The sequence below is a fragment of the Otolemur garnettii genome, unplaced genomic scaffold, assembly GCF_000181295.1.
Source record: "Otolemur garnettii isolate 467f Iridium unplaced genomic scaffold, OtoGar3 scaffold00239, whole genome shotgun sequence".
NCBI lineage: Eukaryota > Metazoa > Chordata > Mammalia > Primates > Galagidae > Otolemur > Otolemur garnettii.
The window spans coordinates 1,570,921-1,593,501 of NW_003852634.1; the positions used below are offsets into that span (position 1 = coordinate 1,570,921).

Genomic DNA, 22,581 nt, shown 5'->3' on the forward strand with positions numbered 1-22,581 from the left:
AAAAAGCTTCAAGGAGTCAGATGGTGACGTCCTTCAGCTTTCAAAATGGGAAAGCAAAGATTCCCACAATTCTCAGAACGCCAATATCTCGGCATAATTCAAAATGGCGGAGGAGGGTGGGGCCTGTCACGTGGTGGGCGTCGCAGCCGCTTTCCTTTTCCAAACCGTGGCCCGCCTAGCCGCGTCCTCGGCCGTCCTCTTCCTCCTCCCTCCGAGGCTTTTCGAGGAATCGACTGGGATTGGCTAACAGGCTGGGAGTGGGGCTGCGGCGCCGACGCGGCATCATCACTTCCTGTTGTGGGCAGTCGTTTCCTGTTGCTGCTTGGTAACAATGGGGAAGATAATGGCTGCCTGAGCAACGTCTCCGAGCAGGTGCTGGGTTAGAGGCGGGTCTCAACCAGCGATTTCTCGGAGACGGGCTTGAAAGCGGCGGCAAGGGAGGCGCGGAGCAGCCTCGGCGGTGGCGGCCGAACCGACCAAGTCGGATCCTGATCCTAAAACTGAGTAAGTGAAGACTTGGGAATCCTGTGAGAAATGGGTATAGAACGAAAGGAAAACAGGAGCCGCGGCTGCCGCGTTCTCTCAAAATGGCCCAAGTGACGCGTCGTGGCGGAGGCTCAGCGCTGCCTCCGGCCCCCAGGCCCGTTACTGCTGGGGGCTTCGTGGCATAGTCGCCGCTGCCATTTTAGTTGGGTGGTATAGTGAATGGGTTCTTTGAAGAAGGGGAAGGAAGAGGGTAGTAGTTCTCCTCCATGGCCGCGAGAGCTGCGGTCCTGGCCTTCTAGAGCCGTAGGAAATCAGGCAAGGCGATTTCCTAGTTAACTGCCTGAGGCGTGAGAATCTTAGACGATCTCAGGTTTTTTACTCCTCTGGTCTCGGGAGACTTTTCTCATCTCTCCGCGTTTTATGTGGTGGGCTCGGGTTTGGGAAAAGAGGAAAAAAATCAGGCTGCCCTAAGCCAGAAGCTAGGAACTCCTGGGCCTTTAGATTTCTCAGAATTTGCAAAACCCCATTTTGAACTCTTCTGCAGGGAATTACCAATTAGGCGCTCCCTGGGGCCGCGATGACATTTTCCCTGAGGATTTGAGGCAAACGTGGTTTACTCGCTTTATCCAATAACTCTGGCGTATCCTTTACCAGATATCCCTGGAAGGATTCCCTCCTCTCCCGCTGCCCCTCCGGGAGGGAAAAGCCGGAGGGAAAACGGGAGGGAAAAGCCGTTGCTTGTTTGTTGTTTTTTTCCCTGGGTAGGGGTGGGAGTTGGGCCAAATTATTTTCAAGTTAATTTCCGCCAGCTACCCGGCCCTTAACTTCCTAGGGGAAAAAAAAAAAAAAAAGCTTAAGGGTCTCTGCTTCTGCGGGCGGTACCTGCCACGTACGCCATAGCTTAGTAACTAGTATTAACCGGTTGGGCTTCTGCTTCCTGAATACTCAGTCTTTTTTTCCCTTATGCTGATTAATTTCAAGATGGAGGAGACAGCCACGTTCCTTCTCTAGACAGTTTCACCATACTTATTCCACAGGTTAGTCCGGGAATCGGAGGTCTAGCAGACTTGTTTTTTAAGTAATTTTTGTCGTTTTGGGACAAGAAGAAGCTTTTATATCAGATTTGTCATTCACCATTTGCAAGGCCTCGAGATATATTTTATATATATATGTGTGTGTGTGTATTTTTTTTTCCCTGAAAGTGAAGAGTCTGAATTTCCTGAATCAGAATTAACCGCATTGCTTTTGGCTGATTGAAAAGGGGAAGAAATAATAAACATACTGCTACTGATCATTTCTTTCGCTCTTTGTAATTACAGACAAAATAGCTATTTCATATCACCCCATCAGGTACAATTATGTCTGTCCTGGAGGCGTTGAGGCCAGGCAGACACAATTGTAGGCCCTCCCAGTCACTTTTCCAAACTGTAAAAATACAGATTACCTAGAAAGACCAATCCAGAACTTTCAAAATATCATTTTAGGATACTCTCCTCTTAACTGAAAAATGTTACAGCCATTCTTTAGCATAAGGTGTCCTGATGATTTTTAATACTTTAGTTCCTGCCTTGGGCTCATCAGATGAGTCCTTGAAAGTGACTGTCAGAGTTTGAAAATAATTTCTAGTCTAATAAGGAAAGCCCTCTTTTAACCAAGTTTATATTAAAAGATAGATTGGCTCTCAGCATTTAATTTTTTATCTGACTTCTGGTCCCCTCTGACCTCCCTGGTCTCCCCATATGCTCATACTAATACATAATTTGGCTGGGTTATGGTGTGTGTGTCCAAACTAAAATACATAGGATGTGCTTTTTTTAGGATATATCTGTTTCAAAAAAAAAGTATGTCTTATAAAAGAAGGAGAATAATGGATTTTTTTTTTCCTAGAGCAGAGAGTGAAGAAAACTAAAATCCAGTTTATTGTATTTCAATACTATGTCATAAAAGTCAGGTAATTTTTTTTTGTTGCGTCTCCTGATTTTTATATGCAATGCATGTTCACAAATATTTATTGTTCTGTTTTATAGGCTCTGTAATTGGATAGGCTCACTGATATATTAGTTGGTATTGGGCATTCTTCATGATGGGTACTTTCTCTGAGAATTCAAAGGGTAATGTTTCTAAGTACCTGAAACTTACCACTGTTTTGTGATTTTTAGTCATTAAAACAGGCTCGGAGCCTATAGCACAGTGGTTATGGCGCCAGCCACATAAACCCATGGGGGCAGGTTCCAAACCACCCCAGGCCAGCTAAAAACAACAATGACAACTGCAACAAAAAAATAGCTGGGCGTTGTGGCAGGCGCCTGTAGACAGAGCTACTTGGGAGGCTGAGGTTAAGCCCAGGAGTTTGAGGTTACTGTGAGCTGTGATGCGATGGCACTCTACCAAGGGCAGCAGAGTGAGACTCTGTCTCAAAAGAAAAAGAAAAAAGAAACATGAAAAGTCTTCAGTCAAACCTGGACCAGTGATGTGCTAGAATTTTGGACCGCTGCCTAGAACAGGAACAGTTTTCTTTTAGAGGTCCTGTTCCTTAAGTTTTTGTATAACAGAAAAATACCCCAAGCCTACAGACCCCCAAAACAGATAAATACACACATACCTATAGACCACTGATTTCCAGAGTATCCAATTAGCATATGTGGTAATACATTAAGGTTTTGATAACCAGTGTAAGAAATAATATTTCTATGTCCATTTTTTTCCTTTATTTTTTTTCAACTTTGGACGTGGAAGTTTCCCAGATAATCATTTTGTTTTTCCTTTCATCAGGTGAGTTATATTTTTAAGATACACTTCATTTATGGGAATATATTTATGAACTTTAGGTTTTCATCCTGAAACATATAGCTGGTATTGGTATTTTTGCTCCAGATTGTCTCATGTTTTAGTGCTCCAACCCAAGATTTTAATTTCATTAGTCATAATAGCACCTACATACATAGGGTGCAAAAATATACACATATATTTTTAAAAAGGAAAAAACTATTAAAATTATAGTACTCAATATACAAGGTCAGGTAGTTAAGTTCACAAACTCATCCTAGAAAAAGTGCTACATATCTCAATGCTTAATATTCTAGTTAACCCTTAAGAGCAATTTTGCTTTTTGTTTGTTTGTTTTTGAGACACAGTCTCAAGCTGTGGCCCTGGGTAGAGTGTTGTGGCATCACAGCTCACACTAACCTTAAACCCATGGGCTTAAGCCTCAGCTTCCCAAGTAGCTGGGACTACAGGCTCCCACCACAATGCCTAGCTGTTTGTTGTTGTTGTTGTTGAGGTGTCATTGTTGTTTAGCTGGCTGAGGCCAGGTACGAACCTGCTAGCCTGGGTGTATGTGGCCTGTGCCCTACCCACTGTGCTACGGGCGCCACCCCTTCAGAGCAGTTTTGGAACTCTTTCTGGAATGGCCATCAGAACTGTCGTTATATAAGGTTTGACAATTAAGTTCACAAACTCATCCTGGATAACTTGCTGCATACTTTATTGCTGAATATCATTACACTAGGTGGCTAAGAGGAGTACTTTGAAGTTGACTGTAGTGATATTCAGCAACGAGGTTTTATGTAGCACTTTTTCTTGGATGAGTTCACAAACTTTAGTTGTCCAACCTTGTAATTGAATATTATAGTTTTAATATATAGAGTTTTCTTAAGATGCATATACTTTTTTTTAGTACCCCATGTATAAGTGAGACAAATATCTGTAGGTAGTGCTTGGTGTATTTAGATTCATGAACCTCTTGCAGTAATTTCATAACTATACTTTGGGCTGTTTGCTATTACAACAGTCCAATAGTGTTTGCATGGTGATGAATGTGATACTTCCTGGGAGGAAGGAAATATTTGTGTTTAGTGTTTTTAATTTTGTATATAAGGAGAAGTTCCTTTTCCTCATGATCTCTACTTGACTGTTAGAAGAAAAGAGTTAACTGCAACTTTCATTTTATGTTGACCAAAGTTTTCTTTAGTGTCAGTTACAATAAAGGTGACCACGTAAATTATCCAAACTAGGGAATTTTTAGTGTAAAAGGGAGCCATATTATTAATTACTCCAGCACCAAGTGTAAACCATGACTTCTCTGGGGAAAAAAAAGATAACATGGTCACCATCCTTACATAATTTCTGTTTAGGAACTCTGGTTCAGGAAGAACAGTTGTCAGTGTTTGGTCTTAATACAAAATTGTTTTCCTGAAATAATATAGCAGTGATTGGTCTTTTATGGTCACGTGATTTTTTTTAATTTTAAAAGTTGGTTTCACTCTTTAAGAAGTTGATTTTTTTTTAATTTTTTTTTCTCCTGTGGTAAGAAGTTGATTTTTTGATGAAAAAAATGTTAAGTCCTGGGCAGCTCCTGTGGCTCAAAGGAGTAGGGCACTGGCCCCATATGCCAGTGGTGGTGGGTTCAAACCCAGCCCTGGCCAAAAACTGCAAAAAAAAAAAAAAAAAAGTGTTAAGTCCTTAAAATAGTAGCATAGTTACTGATGAACACAAACATTGTCAGTAATCAGTGATTTTACATTATTTTTAAATTTAATACATGAAGCTGTTGCTATCTCTTTTTTTAGACATCTTGAGAATGGGAGAAGCAAGTCAAAATGAGTTTATGTATGGATAAGAACAAATTCTAATTTAGTGACATAGCTCAATAATAAAGGACATCAAATGGGTAATTGAAAATTAAATTCACTGTCTTTTTTTGGGGGGGGGGCAGGTTTTTTTTTTTTTTTTTTTTGGCCAGGGTTGGGTTTGAACCCACCACCTCTGTTATATGGGGCCGGTGCCCTACTCCTTTGAGCCACAGGCACTGCCCTCAGTGTCTTAATTAAAATACTTAAGTGAGGCCAGGTGTGGTGGTTCATGCCTGTAATCCAGCGGTTCTCACCTGTGGGTTGCGACCCACAAGAACTGTATTAAAGGGCCATGGCATTAGGAAAGTTGAGAACCACTGCTTAATCTTAGCACTGAGAGGCCAAGGTGCATGGATCACTTGAGCTCAGGATGTTTAAGTCCAGCCTGAGCAAGAGTGAGACCCCTGTCTCTACTAAAAAATAGAGAAACTAGCCAGTGCCTGTAATTCCAGTGACTTAGAAGTCTGAGGCAAGAGGATCACTTGAGCCCAAGAGTTTGAGGATACTGTGAGTTATGATGTTGCCATGGCATTCTACGCAGGGCAACAGAGTGAGACTGTCTCAAAAAATAAATAAAATACTTCAGTGAAATGAGATGTCATTGTGACGGTTGCTAACACTCCTATTTATATAAAACTTCATCTCTTACTGCTATAATAGTGTCAGTGGCAGGTGCCCTGGTAGTGTCCTCTTTCAAATTACCTACAAATTGGTTGGTGAGAGGTGTACTGTGCAAATGGAAAGGTCTGGAAACAATCCTGCCCTGTTTGTTTTTGAAGACTGCTTTTTTTTTTTTTTTTTGAGACAGTGTCACCATGTTGCCCTCAGTAGAACACAGTGACATCACAGTTCACAACAACCTCAGACTCTTGGGCTTAAGCGATTCTCTTGCCTCAGCCTCCCAAGTAGCTGGGACTACAGGTGCCTGCCACAGTGCCCAGCTATTTTTTTTTTATTGTTGTCATTGTTTAGCAGGCCCTGGCCAGGTGCATATGGCTGGCACCCTAACCACTGAGTTACAGGTGCCAAGCCCACTTAATTTTTTCAAAAAGATAAAATAGTCACATAAAGGGAGATAGAAGTACATGTGTGAAATGGTAGTAAGAAAATCAAGCTTCTAAGATTGTATCCTAGTTATTTATGTTGCTTACTAAACTTTATTTTCTGACTTAATATTGAACAATTACCTAGATTATATTTTATTTACAATCACAAAGTCATAGGACTAGAAGGTACCTGGATGACTTAACCCAATACTCTAATATTGATAGAGATTCTTCTGTGGCACTAGAGGTTAAATGAAGTGGCAAAATTAACGTGCTAAATTACAATCAAAACTCTAGAATTCAGTATCACCTTCTCCTTTCACATAGCTGAATTCCACCAGCTTACTCATGTATTAACCATTGATTGTCTGTTATGCCATACATTCTTAATTAAATATTATATGTGTAAAGAATTCCTAACACTTGGTGTCTACTTTATAATGATACTTAATATTCTGACCGCAAATTCAGCATCTTTGTGATGTAACTTGTCAAAAACTGAATAATTTTTCATTTTGGTGATGGTCTTATTTAACATTTTCTTCCTTGAGAAGGATCATGTGTCATTAATTCTTATCTCCTTTGTGAAGTTTTTAAACCATTTGTTACAAAATGGTTTGCCCTTATCACTGTGCCATATTTTTATGTTTATACCCTGGTTTTTAAATTTGCATATTCTGCTTTAGAACTTTATTGAATTTGGAGCTTGAATAAACATGTATGCAAAGGGAGAAAATATTTAACATTATTTAGTATTGGTTAATGCTAGGGTACCTTAATTCTTCCTTCCCAGCTACCAAGAAGTAACTTCTTCCAGATGTATTAGAGATGGCTCACTGTTTAAAGATGATAAATAAGTTCCTTAATTGTGTACTGTGATGTTTGTCTATGGAATATAATACGTGTTTGTCCTTTGCACCAGATTTCCTGACCCATTAGTACTAATCAATATGTTTTAAGTCACTTTTTGCCATAACATAACAAAATTAAATTTTTTTAAATGATTATTATACATGTGTTAGGAGAATCAAATGAAATACTTCTTTTAGCAGTGGTCAGAAACATAGTAATTTGCATAATCTATATTAGTATATGATAATGACTGTAGAAGAAGTTTGAGATTATGAATAATGGTTTAAAGTTCTCAAGGTGAATAAAATATGTTTTAAATGACCTAATTACTGAGTAAATTTCAGGATTTGTGTTCTGGCTGCCTTTTTCTCCTCAGTTAAATTTACCTCATAAAGTCCTGAAATGACTAGATAAAATTTCAAATTTGGCTGCTTGTTTCCAGGAATAGATTTGGATATATTGGCATGCAGTACTCTGAAAGGCATAATGTTAATAAAATATGCTATTTATCTAAGGGCAACTGTATTTAAAACAAAAACACTAGAAGTTGACTTACTTAAAAATAAATCCATCTGGGTTAGTGCTGCTTATAAAAGGTATTTTGTCATTTTTAATTTTTCATACAAAGGCATTACATATGAAGCTCACAATGAGATTGAATTTTTAGTTGAGCCTATCAGGATTGAAGGAGTGTGTTTTAAAGTCTATATAGTTTTGGAATATATTGGGAGGTACTTGTCTTTAGTGAAAAGTTGACTGGATTTAATTATTGACTGTTTCTATTTACTAGCCACGTGATCTTTTTGATAAATCACTTCCTCTCTGTGCTTCTGTTTCTTAACTGTAAAGTAGAGGTGGTGATTTCTACCTTATGGGATTGTTGTGAGGATTAAAGGAAATAATTATATTTTATTTTCTAAGTACTATATTTATTGGTAATCTCTTCATGGTAATATTTAGGTTTAAAAATGGCTGATGCTAATCAGATACTAAAGCCAAAATTTCTGACTTACATACATGAATATTATAATTTGTAGAAGGATAACTAAAGAAATAGATTAAATATCCTTTTCTATGATGAAGGAACTCTAGGTGTACAGAGATTTTTTTTCCTCTTACTAAATTGGAAATGTGCCATGTTGTTGTTCACCACAAAATAGAATCTAGAGACCTGTTTTGTTAACATAATTCTTCACTAATGTATTCATGCCAGAATGAAGAGTCTGTATTGGATCATTTGGACTATGATTCACTGACATCTTTAGCATGATTTACCCTTTATAAAATGTTCTTTTTCACTTACCAAACAATAGTGGTATAACATCTACCTGGGGTGGAACTTCTTTATAGTTTAGATATATTACATTACTTCATTTTATGCTAGTTAGATAGTGAAGGACTATTTAAAATGAGACCAGCTTGGCGGTGCCCATAGCTCCGTGGGTAGAGCACTAGCCGCATAAGCCCAAGCTAGTGGGTTCAAATCCAGCCTGGACCAGCTAAACAATAATGATAACTTCAACAAAAAAAAAAAATAGCTGGGTGCTGTGGTGGGCACCTGTAGTCCTAGCTACTTGGGAGGCTGAGGCAAGAGAATTGCTTAAGCCCAGAGTTTGAGGTTGCTATGAGCTGACGACATGGCACTCTACTGAGGGTGACATACTAAGACACTCAAAAAAAAAAAAAATGAGACCAGCTCATTAGTATATGAGAGTAAGATTAGCTTACAAGGCATTTGAGAGCACTGCACTCAGGATTTCTTTTTTCTTTCCAAATGTAATTACTTCTAGTCCAGGGACCTCTGCAGTTGTTGTAGACCTAACTCACCCCTTAAATGCTCCTGTAAGGTAGAGGTACCTTGCTGGTACTGAAATCTTTTGACTCTTAACTCCAGCTCAGGGGAAATGCAGAAATAAGACAGAAAGGATGGAGGCTTTGGACAGTAGTAGGGAAGCAAATCATATTTTTCTCTTTGTTGCCTAACCAACTACAGAGAACAAACGACTTTGATGGAAACATCAACCTTGGCAAAAACATTTGTGTTCTGTTTAATGCCTGGGAGTTTGGTTGCAGTTTTGAAATAAGTGTTTTGTGGAAATACATGGGTAAAATGTTTTCCTTGATTTTCTCTGGCATGCATATGGGATGATAAGGGAAAAGGAGAAGAGCATATTAGGGAAGTAGTAGTTAACTTGGATTTGTTCTCACGTTGCTTTGTGAGTGTGTCTCTTTAAATTTTTGAATTAAAATAAAAGTATGTCTTACATGGAATGGAATCCAAGCTCATCAGGCAGAAGCTATTTAGGATTCAGCAATCTCTGAAATCAGAGTGTCAGTAAAGTTTTGAAGCAGGGCTATAATTTTTTGTCTCTAGTTTCCGTAAAACAGAATTATCTATCCCGTGCATATTTGTACAATATTCAACATGTGTCTGTGGCCAGCGCCCTAACCACTGAGCTATGGGCACCAAACAATGCTCAGATTTTTAAAATTATGTATATGGTTTGTGTGGTGTTTCTTTTGGATAATGCTGTTTCAGACAGTTACGTTATTAAGGGAAAACAGCTCAGTATTCACATTGGATTTGGTTCAGTCATTTAAATATCCACAGAGTACAAGGCGTTGTATACTAGCAGCATTTGGGGGGTGTTAAAGAGACTATAAATTTGGGTTTTTTGCCTAGAGCAGCGGCTCTCAACCTGTGGGTCATGACCCCTTTGGACTGTATTAAAGGTTTGAGGCATTAGGAAGGTTGAGAACCACTGGCATAGAGGAACCTACTTGGCAGGAAAATTAATTTAAAAAACACCATGGAAGGCCAGAAGTGCCATTATAGTGAGTGGTATGAACAAGTGCTGTATGCAGAGATGGATGGAAAAATTGCTAGCCGAGATAGTAATAGCTTCTTGGGAGGAAAGATTTCATTGAACCTTGAAGGGCGAATGAAATAGGGAAAGACTAAGAAGGGGGTAAGGGAATAGCAGTAAAGTGTAAAGGTTAGTAAAAAAAACAAGGTATGTTGGAGGATAGGGTGGTGCAATCTAAGTAAATTGGTCATGCAGAGAAAGTGGATGTGTCACTGGAATATACCTTAATATGATCGTAGGCCAGGAAGAGAAGAAAGGACATTTTAATCAAAGGGTCTTTTGAGTCTGTTCCAACTCCTCCCACCTAATCTCTTTAACATCTAGCTTCTGCTTGAATGTCTCCAGAGACAGTAGTTTGCTTGCTTCAAGAAGCTGGTTGCATCTCCATTTTCAAACAATTTTATTAAACTTGTATTACAAGGAAAAATTATTTGCTTCCATATTTCTTCAATTATTGGCTCTCATTTGACCCTCTCTAAATATTTGAAGGTTGTAATCATGTCCACTTTTATTTAGTCTTTCTTCAGACTAAATATTTCCAGGTAATTCAGCCATTTCCTTTATGATGTTCCAGGCGTCTTGCCATCTTGGTTATTCTAGAGCAGGGGTTCTCAAACTTTAAACAGGAGGCCAGTTCACTGTCCCTCAGACCATTGGAGGGCCAGACTTCAGGCCCTGGGATGAGTTGGCTGCTAAGTAGGACAGGCAGCAGCAGCAAAAACACCTGATGAGCCAGATAGATGTCCTTGGCAGGCTGCAGTTTGAGGAAGCCTGCTTTAGCCCATCCTCACAGTCAGTGGATAATTCAGAATATTATTTATCATTTACACCTTATCTGTGCTAACTCACAGCCTTGAGTTGTTTGTACATTTGTTTAGCATGTCTTGGGCAGATTAATCCAAATGATAGTTCACAGAGTTGTTTTCAGGTTAACATTTTCCCATAATCTTATTTTCCCCATAGTCTTCGAAGGTGGCATTCAACAACTGTGAATTATTGAACTGTAGTGTCATCAGGCTTCTTACTGCTCAAAATGTGATTCTAGGTTCAGCATCAACTAGAAGTTTATGTTAAGGATATAGGTTAGGCCAGGCATGGTGGCTTATGCCTGGAATCCTAGCACTCTGGAAGGCCAAGGCCGGTGGCTTGCTTGAGCCCAGGAGTTCGAGACCATCTTTAGCAAGTACGAGACCCCCTTTTAAAAAAAATAAATAAAAGTAGCTAGGCATTGTGGTGGCCACCTATAGTCCCAGCTAATTGGGAGGCTGAGGTAAGAGGATCACTTGAGCCCAAGAGTTTGAGGTTGCTGTGAACTGTGATGTAACAGCACTCCTCTACCAAGGGTGTCAAAGTGAGACTCTGTCTCCAAAAAAAAAAATAGATTAGTGCTAAAGTGAAAAAAAGTAAAAACTGAAAGACTCTCTGGCCCTACCCCTAACCTACTGAATCAGAATCTGTATTTAACAAGATTTTCACATCATTCCTGTGTATGTTACAGTTAGAGAAGTACTGATTAATCCTACATTTCTTTGTAATGGTAGGGAGAGAAACTTCAGATTCTGTGCAAAAACCAAGGTGCAAGGCAGCAGTTTCATCCCACTGTCCCTATCAAAGAGGTTCTTAACCTGTAGAAATTTTAAAATACCCAATGTCTGGCCAACCCCAGAGAAAGCTCTCTAGGTGATTCTGTTGTGCAAGCCAAAGTTGATAATCCCTGTTTTAAGGAAATAAAGTTAATTCGGTAGTTAACTCCACTTCTCATGGAATGTTGTCTTCTTTGTGCTTGAAGTTTATCTCATAGTCTGTTACAGTTTTCCTCTAGATTTATTTTTAGATTTTACTTCTCTTTAGTTTGTACACTGTCTCATCCTCTATAGTACACTTCCCTGTTTTGGAAGATGAGATCATTTAAAATTCCAAGTTCTTCAGCATTTTTCCTGTTTTCTGTGTTATCTCAAACATTATCATTAGAAGTTATGCAGTCTTGGCTTTTGGTTCTCTTTGAAAAGTGTATTTTTCCTACTCTTTGCAGTTGGAAGTTGATTCTTATTATTGAACAAAATAGAAGTTGAGTGAGTCTTACCTTCCATCTTCTGTAATATGCCAGATTTCCTACTATACTGAGTATGAGGCCTCTTTATTGTTTAAGATTCTGTTTTTTAAATGTCCCATGTTCTGGCAAGTTTCTCTTCCTGCTGGGCTTTAATCTCCCTGGTAACTCTTTCTTTGTTTCTTTCTTTTTCTTTCTTTCTTTTTTTTTTTTTTTTTGAGACAGAGTCTCACTCTGTCGCCCTTGGTAGAGTGCCATGGCATCGCAGCTCATAGCAGCCTCCAACTCTTGGGCTTAAGCAATTCTCTTACCTCAGCCTCCTGAGTAGCTGGGACTACAGGCACCCACTACAACGCCCAGCATTTTTTTTGGTTGCAGTTGTCATTGTTGTTTAATAGGCCCGAGCCCCGGCTTGAACCTGCCAGCTTCCATGTATGTGGTTGCCTGGTGCCCTACTCACTGCGCTACAGGCACCGAGCCCCTGGTAACTCTTCTTAAAGACTTTGTGCCACTGTTGTAACTGTTGTTGGCATGTGAGTTTTCTGTTATCTTTGGTTTATGTCTTTTAAAGTTAGGATTTATCAGATGGCATTGCCTTCTTTAGAAGATTTATATTTTTCAAGCCTTTTAACCCTACAATTATTGTTAGAACTATTTACTGATCCTTCACAAGTAGATTTTGTTCTAAATTCCATGTATTAGTTTTCAAAATATTAAGTGCTTTAAGAACATTAGCCACATGTTCTTAGCCAATTTGAGAAATTATAGCTCAAGTTTCTGCTCATTTTCTGTATTTTTAAAAATCAGCTGCTTTTTACCATTTCCAATACCAAATTATATTACTTGAGATACATGTGGGAAAATTTGGCTTCTTTTGTTTGTTGATTAGGGTATATTGTTTTGTTTTGGTGCTTTGTCCATGTAACTTTTATGAGTGTTTATTTAAGTGTCTGATTTCTAGCCTTTCAAGTATCATAAGATCAGAATTTGTCAGAAATTTCTATGATTTAGTCTTATCAAAATTAGGGAATGTTAGTTATGAGACAAGAAAAATATTTCCAAAAATACTATTTTCTCCTCTCTTCCCTTCCTTGACATCCTCATCTAATTTAAACAATGATAGGACAGTTCTAAGAATAATGATCTGAGGAAAACGGAGATCTGGGGTTGCCCATTCTACACTAAAATTTTGAGGCTGGCAAGGAGGCAGTTTGACAAGATAAAGTTTGTGTTTTCGTATCTGGAAGACAGTTTGTTTTTCTCTTTAGAATTGATTTGTGAACATTCTGGTATATCATGCATTGCATGTAGGGGTGTGTGGGGTTAAATTTTAGCATACAAATACAGATTACCTTTTTTTCCACAAATCAATTTTGTATAATGTCCTAGTCAGCTTGAAATACTGTAATGAAACACCATAATCTGGGTGGCGTATAAGGAACAGAAATTTATTTTTCACAATTGTAGAGGCTAGAAAAATCCAAGATTAAGGTGCCAGTAGATTCAGTGTCTGATGAGGGCCAGGTTCCTCATAGATGGATGTCATTTCACTGTAACCTCACATGACAGAAAGGGCAAATGAAGGGGGACTGTTTTAAAGCCTGGAAAAGGCTCTCTGGGGACTATTTAATAAGGGTAGAGAATGGACATTTTGTTTGGAGTTTTCCCATACCTTAGATTGTTTACTACCATTATTTTTCATTAGTGTTGTTAATTGAGAGTGTGTGGAAATCTGCTAATATTCTAATTTCCTTAAGCTCATACAATTAGTGAATGATAAATAAGAATTTTTAGCTGATTTTACATATTGCTTACAGTAGGGTTTGGCATACTTTATCTGTAAAGGTCCAGATAGTATTTTAGGCTTTGCAGATCAAAAAGCAAAATTTAACATGTTATATAGTTAACGTATATAAAAAGAGAAACCAAATTCCCATGAAGATTGCTTGATAAAACTCAACAATAATAATTGAGTATAATTAGGTTTACTAATGTGAGAGGAGAATGGCATTCTTTTTGGGGATAACATTTAAATTGATATTCAAAGGTTCCTTATTATTTGCACATGTTTATCTATAATTGCTGACTTGAAAGATTTTTCATATTTCACCTTTGAAAATGTCCTTTTATACATGTAGGTACTGCTGTCTTAATCCACAAGCATGTTATTTTGATCAAGAATATTTATCTTTTAGGGGGCATTTATTGAATTGTTAGATTCTTTTCTTAATATTTATCTTTTAACATATTATACTGCATAGTTATCACTTCCAGTAGAGGGTTAGATGGAATGTTCCTCAATTGCACGGTAAAATGAAGTGCGAAATAAGGAAATTTCCTTTTCACTTGCATTGGGGGTCCACAAAATGGTTCTTGAACTATAGTTTGAGCTTAGAAAATATGTCTGCTATAAGTTAGTATGTGAATGGAGGCTTTATTTGTACAAGAAATGCATAAAACCACTTGACATTACTTTTGATACTAGTGTTAGTAATTACTGAAATGACTTTACCATAGTATGTCCTGTAGAAAGACTACCCAGTGTAAGTGTTGGATTTAAGCAACATTTACTTTGTTATTTTAGGTTAAATTCATTAAGCAACATTATCAAGGATGTAGCAAAAGCTTTTTTCAAACTATTTATTGTTTGATAATAGTAAATCAGGGCAGTTCAAACTCAGAAAAAAGATCCATCTTTGCTTTGCATTCAACATATCACCACAAAACTTTACGAATATTAAGCTGTCAAAACATTTTAAACAGTATAGCTTTTTAGACCATAGTTTTCCTGTGAATTGGAATATTATGACTACTGTTTAGTAATGTCAGTGTATATTGTATTGTTTCATCATAGAAGTATATAATATCTCTGTATAATAAACAATTCTTGCCATCTAATCTGATAGCAAAATTTATTTTCTGCTGTGCCTTTAAACGTGACATATTCAAATGCATTTTTCCTTTATTTGACATGATGAGTATGTATTGGTAGTTTTTCAAATGTCGCTATATAGTGGCACTTGAAATACTGTCCAGTTATAACCTCATCACTGCAACTTAGAGGATACAGAGCAGCAGTGCAAAGCAATGAGTGCCACATGCATTCTCACAACTGTTGAATTCTGCCATTACAACATAGAAGCAGCCATAGATAGAATGTAAATGAATGTGTATGGCTTTGTTCCAGTAAAACTTAATGAATACTGAAATGTGAATTTCAAGTAATTTTTGCCTATCACGAAATACTCTTTTTAAAAATCCTTTAAAAGTGTAAAAGGCATTCTTAGACAGAAAGGAGAATAAAAACATGCAGCGGGGCTGGATTTGGCCTCAGAGCTAGAGTTTATTAACTCCTAATCTCGGCTTTTCTTAGTATAACAATGCTCTTCAGGAGCTTTTTTGTTGGGAAGCTTTATTCATTTGAGGTCTTGACCTACATTCTGGATTTTCACATAATTAAAAGTGTTGTAAAGAGTACATAGTGACTTCAGTTTTCAAAGTTGGTCTCCCTTCTCCCTTTAGGTAATTTTCCACTTGTTCATCAAGATGGAAAACTCAGATTCTAACGACAAAGGAAATGGTGATCAGTCTGCCGCACAGCGCAGAAGTCAAATGGACCGATTGGATCGGGAAGAAGCTTTCTATCAATTTGTGAATAACCTGAGTGAAGAAGATTATAGGCTTATGAGAGATAACAATTTGCTAGGCACCCCAGGTATGTTATGTGTAATTTAAGGATGTATATATGTAAATTCCTGCATTTTTAAAAAAATGCTTTAACCTGTTTTAAAAATCAGTTTTAGCCATTATGCAATACATTTATTTAATATAAAGGCAATAGGATGACATTTGCTATTGTATTTACTACCTGATTCTATTTATCCATATATGGAATTATACTATGTCAGATAATTTTTTTAAATTTATTTATTTATTTTTTTATTTTGCAGTTTTTTGGCCAGGACTAGGTTTGAACCCACCACCTCTGGCATATGGGGCCGGCACCCTACCCTTTTGAGCCACAGGTGCTGCCCTATATCAGACAAACTTTTAAGTTGCTATATTATTAATTTTTAGTGAACTTAATTGAAAAGAATGGAGCTGAAGAATCTTTTTAGTTAGCTTTATTTAACTTACAGATCCAAATGTACAATAGCTAATGGGAACTTCATTCTTAGGACAGACTTATCTCTGGTTTTCTGAACATATCCCAATTTTAATTTCCCAGAGCTAGCTTTGAGTAAGATAGCAATTAGAATTTTTTTTTTTTTTTTTTTTGAGACAGAGCCTCAAGCTGTCCCCCTGAGTAGAGTGCCATGGCATCACGCTCACAGCAACCTCCAACTCCTGGGCTCAAGCGATTCTCCTGCCTCTGCCTCCCAAGTAGCTGGGACCACAGGCGCCCGCCACAACGCCCGGCCATTTTTTGATTGCAGCCGTCATTGTTGTTTGGCGGGTCCGGGCTGGGGATTCGAACCCGCCACCTTAGGTGTACGTGGCTGGCGCCTCAGCCGGTTGAGCTATAGGCGCTGAGCCAGCAATTAGAATTTTATTCACATTTTCTTTTTCCTCACTAAGTCCTGTTTTATCTTAGTTAAAACTCAGTGTCTGTCTTCCTCCTGATTTGTTTAATTCTGCCAACCTTTAGGTGATTGCTTAAATTTAAAAAGGTAAGGTTTTAACATGACTTTTAAGACAGGGAGTGGGTTTTGAGCCAACAGTACCAGACTTGAATAAGAATGCCTTAGTTGGAGTTCTGGCTCTCTTGTTAATTAGTGTGGCTTCTGGCAAGCCAATCACTCAGTCTGTTTTCTTATTTTAAAATGTAGATAACAGTATCTCTCCTCAGAGTTTCAATTTTTTAAAATAAGGGATTGTATACAGAAGTACCTTGTAAACTGAAAAGACCCTTGTAAAGATGTAGTACATTTCCAAAGAAGTGTATTTTTCTCAGGTTCCTCCTCCTTGGTTTTCATCTAAGAGTCACTTTTTTTTTCTTTTTTTTAATTTTAGTTTTAAAAATTCTCTCTTAAGCTATTTTGAAATATAATTTCTAATCATTTTGCGTCAGATCAGATAAAAAAGTATTTGGTTGTCATGTCCTTAATCTCATCTTTGCCCTGTGGTGTATAAAGGTTCCTGGTTTTCATTTGTAATTTGGGAAACATTTTTAAATTTTCAGGTGAAAGTACTGAGGAAGAGTTGCTAAGAAGACTACAACAAATTAAAGAGGGTCCACCACCACAAAACTCAGATGAAAATAGAGGTATATTTTGCTTTATGGGTTGGTGGGTAGAGGATGGAATAAGAGCTTTTTATAATAGTAAATGTCAGCCAGAGATTATCCAGAAATGGCACAAATTAATTTGATACTAAATAACTGCTTATAAAAAGAGCACTGGCATTTTCTTGATAATTGGTGAGGATGTCAGCATGTTTTTTTCCTGCCTTACCTTTGGGTTGTTTGTGTTAATTGCGCGATGGCCTATTTTAAATGGGATTTTTTTTCTTGGTTTTTTATCTCCCTTGAAATTTCCTCCTACTTAGTTCTTTCTTTATAAATATGTGCCTTCTTTAGATGCAAAAGGAAATGTTATATTCTCTAACCCAGTGGTTCCTAATGCAGTATAATTTTGTCTCCCTCAGAGGCACTGGCAAGGTCTGGAAACAGTTTGGGTTGGTAAAACTGGGTGTTTGCTTCTGGTTTTTAGTATGTAAGGGGGGGCTGTTAAACATCCTGATACCTTATAATGCTGCAGGCAGCAGCCCTAGGGCACAGACAGTGGCCTTTTGGGAACCAGACCATACACCGTCTCTACTTGAGCCTCCACCACCTCTCCCATCCTTACCCCCACAGGAAAAATTGTCTTCCATGAAACTGGTCACTGGTGCCAAAAGATTAGGGGTGGCTGCTACTATAATGCACAGCACAGCTTCTACAACAAAGAATTAACTTTCAAAATGTTGATAGTGCCACTATTGAGAATTCCTACTCTAATCTCAGATCTGGTGTTTCCCTCCCAATGTGATGGCTAGGGATTATGACTGTATGACCCAAAAAAGTCTATGATGCTAGTTTGGCTTGTGAACCAACCATTATGTACACTATGCAAGGTGCAGGCTACTTATTTAATCTGATCTTCAATTATGTGTCAATTTAAAATCTTGGTAACATTAAGATATATTCAAATACTTGTAAATTTTTTTTGGAATAGAGTCTCACTTCATCACTCTGGGTAGAATGCCATGTGTCATAGCTCACAGCAACCTCATACTCTTGGGCTCAAGCAATTCTATTGCTTCAGCCTACTAAGTACCTGGGACTACAGGTGCCCATTGCAGCGCCTGGCTATTTTTTGTACAGATGGAGGTGTCACTCTTGTTGAGGCTGATCTCAAACTCTTAAGCTCAAGCAATCCACCCTAGGATTGCAGATGTGAGCCACTGTGCTCAGCATACACTTTTAAAACCTTGTTTATATTTTTGTTATGGCTACAGTAGTCCTGTATTTTAAAACAACCTCATGTGTTATCAAAGGCATATAAAGGGCACATAAAGGCCTAAAGTAATGTAAACAAATGAAAATTTGAACAAAAACACTAGTATTGTACCCTAACTAGCATTTGTTTACCTAGTTAGATTATATTAGTGTTTTGACAGTAGACTTAGAAATGTTTTCTGATAGCTCCGCAGTGCTATACTAGGCTCTGTACATGATGAAATACCCAAAACAGACTTCTTCCATATTCCCCTTTAAAAATAATGTTCTAAAGTTTTCTCTAGAATTAACTTGTTCTTTTCAAATGGAATTAAAATTTTTTTGACTTTAACTTAAAAACATGTACAGCATAGTTTGCAAAACTCTATAAACATGAAATGTGTTCAGAATTTAAACTTTGCTTTAATACAAATATTGATTGTCTTAATTTTAGTAGTTTCTTTTTCTCCCTCTTCCCCTTCTTCATTTTAAACAGGTGGAGACTCTTCAGATGATGTGTCTAATGGTGACTCTATAATAGACTGGCTTAATTCTGTCAGACAAACTGGAAATACAACAAGAAGTGGACAAAGAGGAAACCAATCTTGGAGAGCAGTGAGCCGGACTAACCCAAACAGTGGTGATTTCAGATTCAGTTTAGAGATAAATGTTAACCGTAATAATGGGAGTCAAAATCCGGAGAATGAAAGTGAGCCATCTGCAAGACGCTCTAGTGGAGAAAATATGGAAAACAACAGCCAAAGGCAAGTGGAAAATTCACGATCTGAATCTACATCTGTAAGGCCATCTAGATTAGAACGTAATTCAACTGAAGCATTAACAGGAGAAATCCCACCTACGAGAGGTCAGAGGAGGGCAAGAAGCAGGAGCCCTGACCATCGGAGAACCAGAGCCAGAGCTGAAAGAAGTAGGTCACCTCTGCATCCAGTCAGTGAAACTCCGCGAAGATCTCACCATAGTACCTCATCTCAGACTGTGGAGCATTCTTTGATAAATGAGACTGAGGGAAGTTCTAGAACCCGGCACCATGTGACACTGAGACAGCAAATATCTGGACCTGAGTTACTAAGTAGAGGTCTTTTTGCAGCTTCTGGAACAAGAAATGCCTCTCAAGGAGCAGGTTCTTCAGACACAGCAGGCAATGGTGAATCCACAGGATCAGGACAGAGACCTCCAACTATAGTCCTTGATCTTCAAGTGAGAAGAGTTCGTCCTGGAGAATATCGGCAAAGAGATAGCATAGCTAGCAGAACTCGATCTAGGTCTCAGACACCAAACAACACTGTCACTTATGAAAGTGAACGAGGAGGTTTTAGGCGTACGTTTTCACGTTCTGAGCGGGCAGGTGTGAGAACCTATGTTAGTACCATCAGAATTCCCATTCGTAGAATCTTAAATACTGGTTTAAGTGAGACCACATCTGTTGCAATTCAGACCATGTTAAGGCAGATAATGACAGGTTTTGGTGAATTAAGCTACTTTATGTACAGTGACAGTGATTCAGAGCCTAGTGGCTCAGTCCCAAGTCGAAATACGGAAAGGGCAGAGTCACGGAATGCAAGAGCAGGTTCTGGTGGTAGTAGTAGTTCTGGTTCCAGTTCAAGTTCCAGTTCTAATTCCAGTTCTAGTTCCAGTCCTAGTTCCAGTTCTACTGGTGAAAGTTCAGAATCTAACTCAGAGGTGTTTGAAGGAAGTAATGAAGGAAACTTATCATCAGGCTTATCAGGTACCAGGCGAGAGGGTCGACATAGGGCCCCAGTCACATTTGATGAAAGTGGTTCTTTGCCCTTCCTTAGTCTGGCTCAGTTTTTCCTCTTAAATGAGGATGATGATGACCAACCTAGAGGACTCACCAAAGAACAGATTGACAACTTGGCAATGAGAAGTTTTGGTGAAAATGATGCATTAAAAACCTGTAGTGTTTGCATTACAGAATACACAGAAGGCAACAAGCTTCGTAAACTACCTTGTTCTCATGAGTACCATGTTCACTGCATTGATCGCTGGTTATCTGAGAATTCCACCTGTCCTATTTGTCGCAGAGCAGTCTTAGCTTCTGGTAACAGAGAAAGTGTTGTGTAATTAAGATTTGAACTCTCAGCTATGTAGCTGGTATAGTGATGGGCAAACAGGAATCCCTTGCTTTTATGTCCACTTTTTGAGTGGTACTTAAATGTAAAGAAACAACCTGAATTGAGTCATTGCTTTCTGAAGAAATCATTGTCCTTTCTCCAGTTTTTCTTTTAGAATAAAAGGAAATATTTAAAAAGTAATGTTTTAGGATCTAAAAATCCTGATTCCAATACCAGGTGAATTGGTAGCAGCTCTGTTACTGATAATTTATCATATACACTTGTCAGTTTCTCCTTTGTTATCTTAAAAGATCTGCCTTAGCAATGGCTCTTGTCTGTTTCATATTGATCTTTAAAGTTTTCCACGCCATAGGAGAGAGGGGCGGAGGAAATTCCCAGTTTAGACTAAGTTACAGTCCCTGTTTCATGAGTGATTACTTAGAGCTGTATCATTCCCAGTTACTAGTTGATGCACATTCAGCCACATTCTGAAGATCATTTATTCACTTTTCAGACTAGATGATATCAGACATGTCAGTGTAAATAACACTAAGTTTAGGATCTTCTAAGTGTATAACTGTTTCCTAAGCCCATCACTAAGGCGCACTGTAGAGTGAGCTTGTAGTTTAATTGAGATAATTTATCTTGTGGAAATATTAAAAAACCTATGCTTGTGTAAGTGAAAAAATTACATTCATTTGTTTAAAAATGTAAAGCTATTTTGTAGAGGCTCAGTACTTTTCCAATGCACTGTTATATTAATGCATTAAAAATTGTAAAGTACCATGCTTAGAAATGAGAAAACTGCTTTTTGTGAGCCAACATAGTAAAAAACACATCAAACAAAGTACAAAGCTGCTTTTGTAAGTGTGTAGATGTCAAGAGCAGAACATATCTATGATATTCAATGTATATGAACAGCTACTGTGACATGCAAAGGAAAGGACAGTGCAGAATCAACCTGCATTAAAGACCAGTGGAAATTGTGTATTTTAACTTGGATTTAGGCAGGAAGTGAAAAATGGGAAGTAAAACTGCTCTGAAGAATTTATAATTTTTACAAAGATAGAAATAATGCAGACATGAACTGGTTTCATATGGTGAGAGCAGCAGCAGCAGCTTGATCTATTATTCTATCTGAGTAGATGAAGCAAAAGATCCGCAAATTTGGCAAGGATTTGATTTAAGAAAAACCACTACCACCTAGCACAAGTAAAATTGATGTTTTTATAAGTCTTCTCCTCAAAAAAAAAAAAAGTAGAGGAAAGAGACTATAAACCACTTTTAGCATACAAATTACAGTTGGTACAGATGTGTGTGCTAATAGGAAAATCTCGAATTTGTTTTCGAGATTTATCATTTAAGGTACCAGTGCACACTTGCTAATATTTTTATTTCTATCTAATACTTAACATCTCACATTCAAAGATCAGTTGAAGATTAAAGAATTTTTATCCTTTGTTTGAGATGAGTCGTGTTGTGTTATTTGAAATTCAAATTTTTAATTGTGCTGCCCATATTTGAAGATGAGGCTGCTGACTCACTATCTATGGACATGCACTTTATATTGTTTCTTAGTAGTAAGAATAGCTTTGTGATAACTCTAGTACTCTCACCTAATTTCTCTTTTGAGGCCAGTTGGGGTTAGGATTAGCCTGACTGTGGAGTAGATACTTGTTTTTCTGGGAAAAGCTAACAAGCCAAAAGAGGAATTGAACAGGTCCTTGGCCTTTAACAAAGCAAGCTAACCACCCAGACGTGGTCAAATATTCTACAAAATAACACAAGTATGGTTATCTTCACTGCTATCAACTTTGCTGTAAAGATTATTTCAAAGCTCATTCTTAAATGTTTTCTTCTGGCTTTCAGTCCTACCTAAGCATCCAGGAAGTTAACTTGTAAATATGGTAGTTGTTTACTAAGGATATGTACTGCTCTTGCAAGGAAATAATGTCCAAACAAAGCTTCACTTATTTTTTTTTTAAATATAAGCAGATTTCACTGTTTATGGCGCTTATGTAATACATTTTATCTTTTAAAAAAAAATGTCCATGTAAAAGTCAGGATTCCTTTATATT

General features: G+C 37.8%; 1 protein-coding gene across 3 annotated transcripts; it reads left to right on the top strand.

The window, feature by feature from the left end:
* The first annotated feature begins 335 nt into the window (after positions 1–335).
* Positions 336–21,295, top strand: RLIM (ring finger protein, LIM domain interacting). Of its 3 annotated transcripts, none has more exons than XM_003802226.3 (4): positions 336–504; positions 15,455–15,647; positions 17,115–17,198; positions 18,907–21,295. In XM_003802226.3, exons 2-4 carry the CDS (start codon positions 15,479–15,481, stop codon positions 20,511–20,513), a joined length of 1,860 nt encoding a protein of 619 aa, XP_003802274.1. In that variant the 5' UTR covers positions 336–504; positions 15,455–15,478; the 3' UTR covers positions 20,514–21,295. The 3 variants fall into 3 exon arrangements, with proteins under 3 accessions (XP_003802274.1, XP_023364063.1, XP_023364062.1); XM_023508295.1 differs by lacking the exon at positions 336–504 and adding an exon at positions 1,334–1,523; XM_023508294.1 differs by lacking the exon at positions 336–504 and having other exon boundaries at positions 15,265–15,647.
* The last annotated feature ends 1,286 nt before the right edge of the window (positions 21,296–22,581 follow it).

What these genes read in the sequence shown, in the direction of transcription:
- RLIM (XM_003802226.3), top strand. Translation starts at nt 15,479, where the DNA reads ATGGAAAACTCAGATTCTAACGACAAAGGAAATGGTGATCAGTCTGCC. An exon ending in CAATTTGCTAGGCACCCCAG is followed by an intron (nt 15,648 to 17,114) that starts GTATGTTATGTG and finishes TTAAATTTTCAG; the next exon opens with GTGAAAGTACTGAGGAAGAG. An exon ending in AAACTCAGATGAAAATAGAG is followed by an intron (nt 17,199 to 18,906) that starts GTATATTTTGCT and finishes CATTTTAAACAG; the next exon opens with GTGGAGACTCTTCAGATGAT.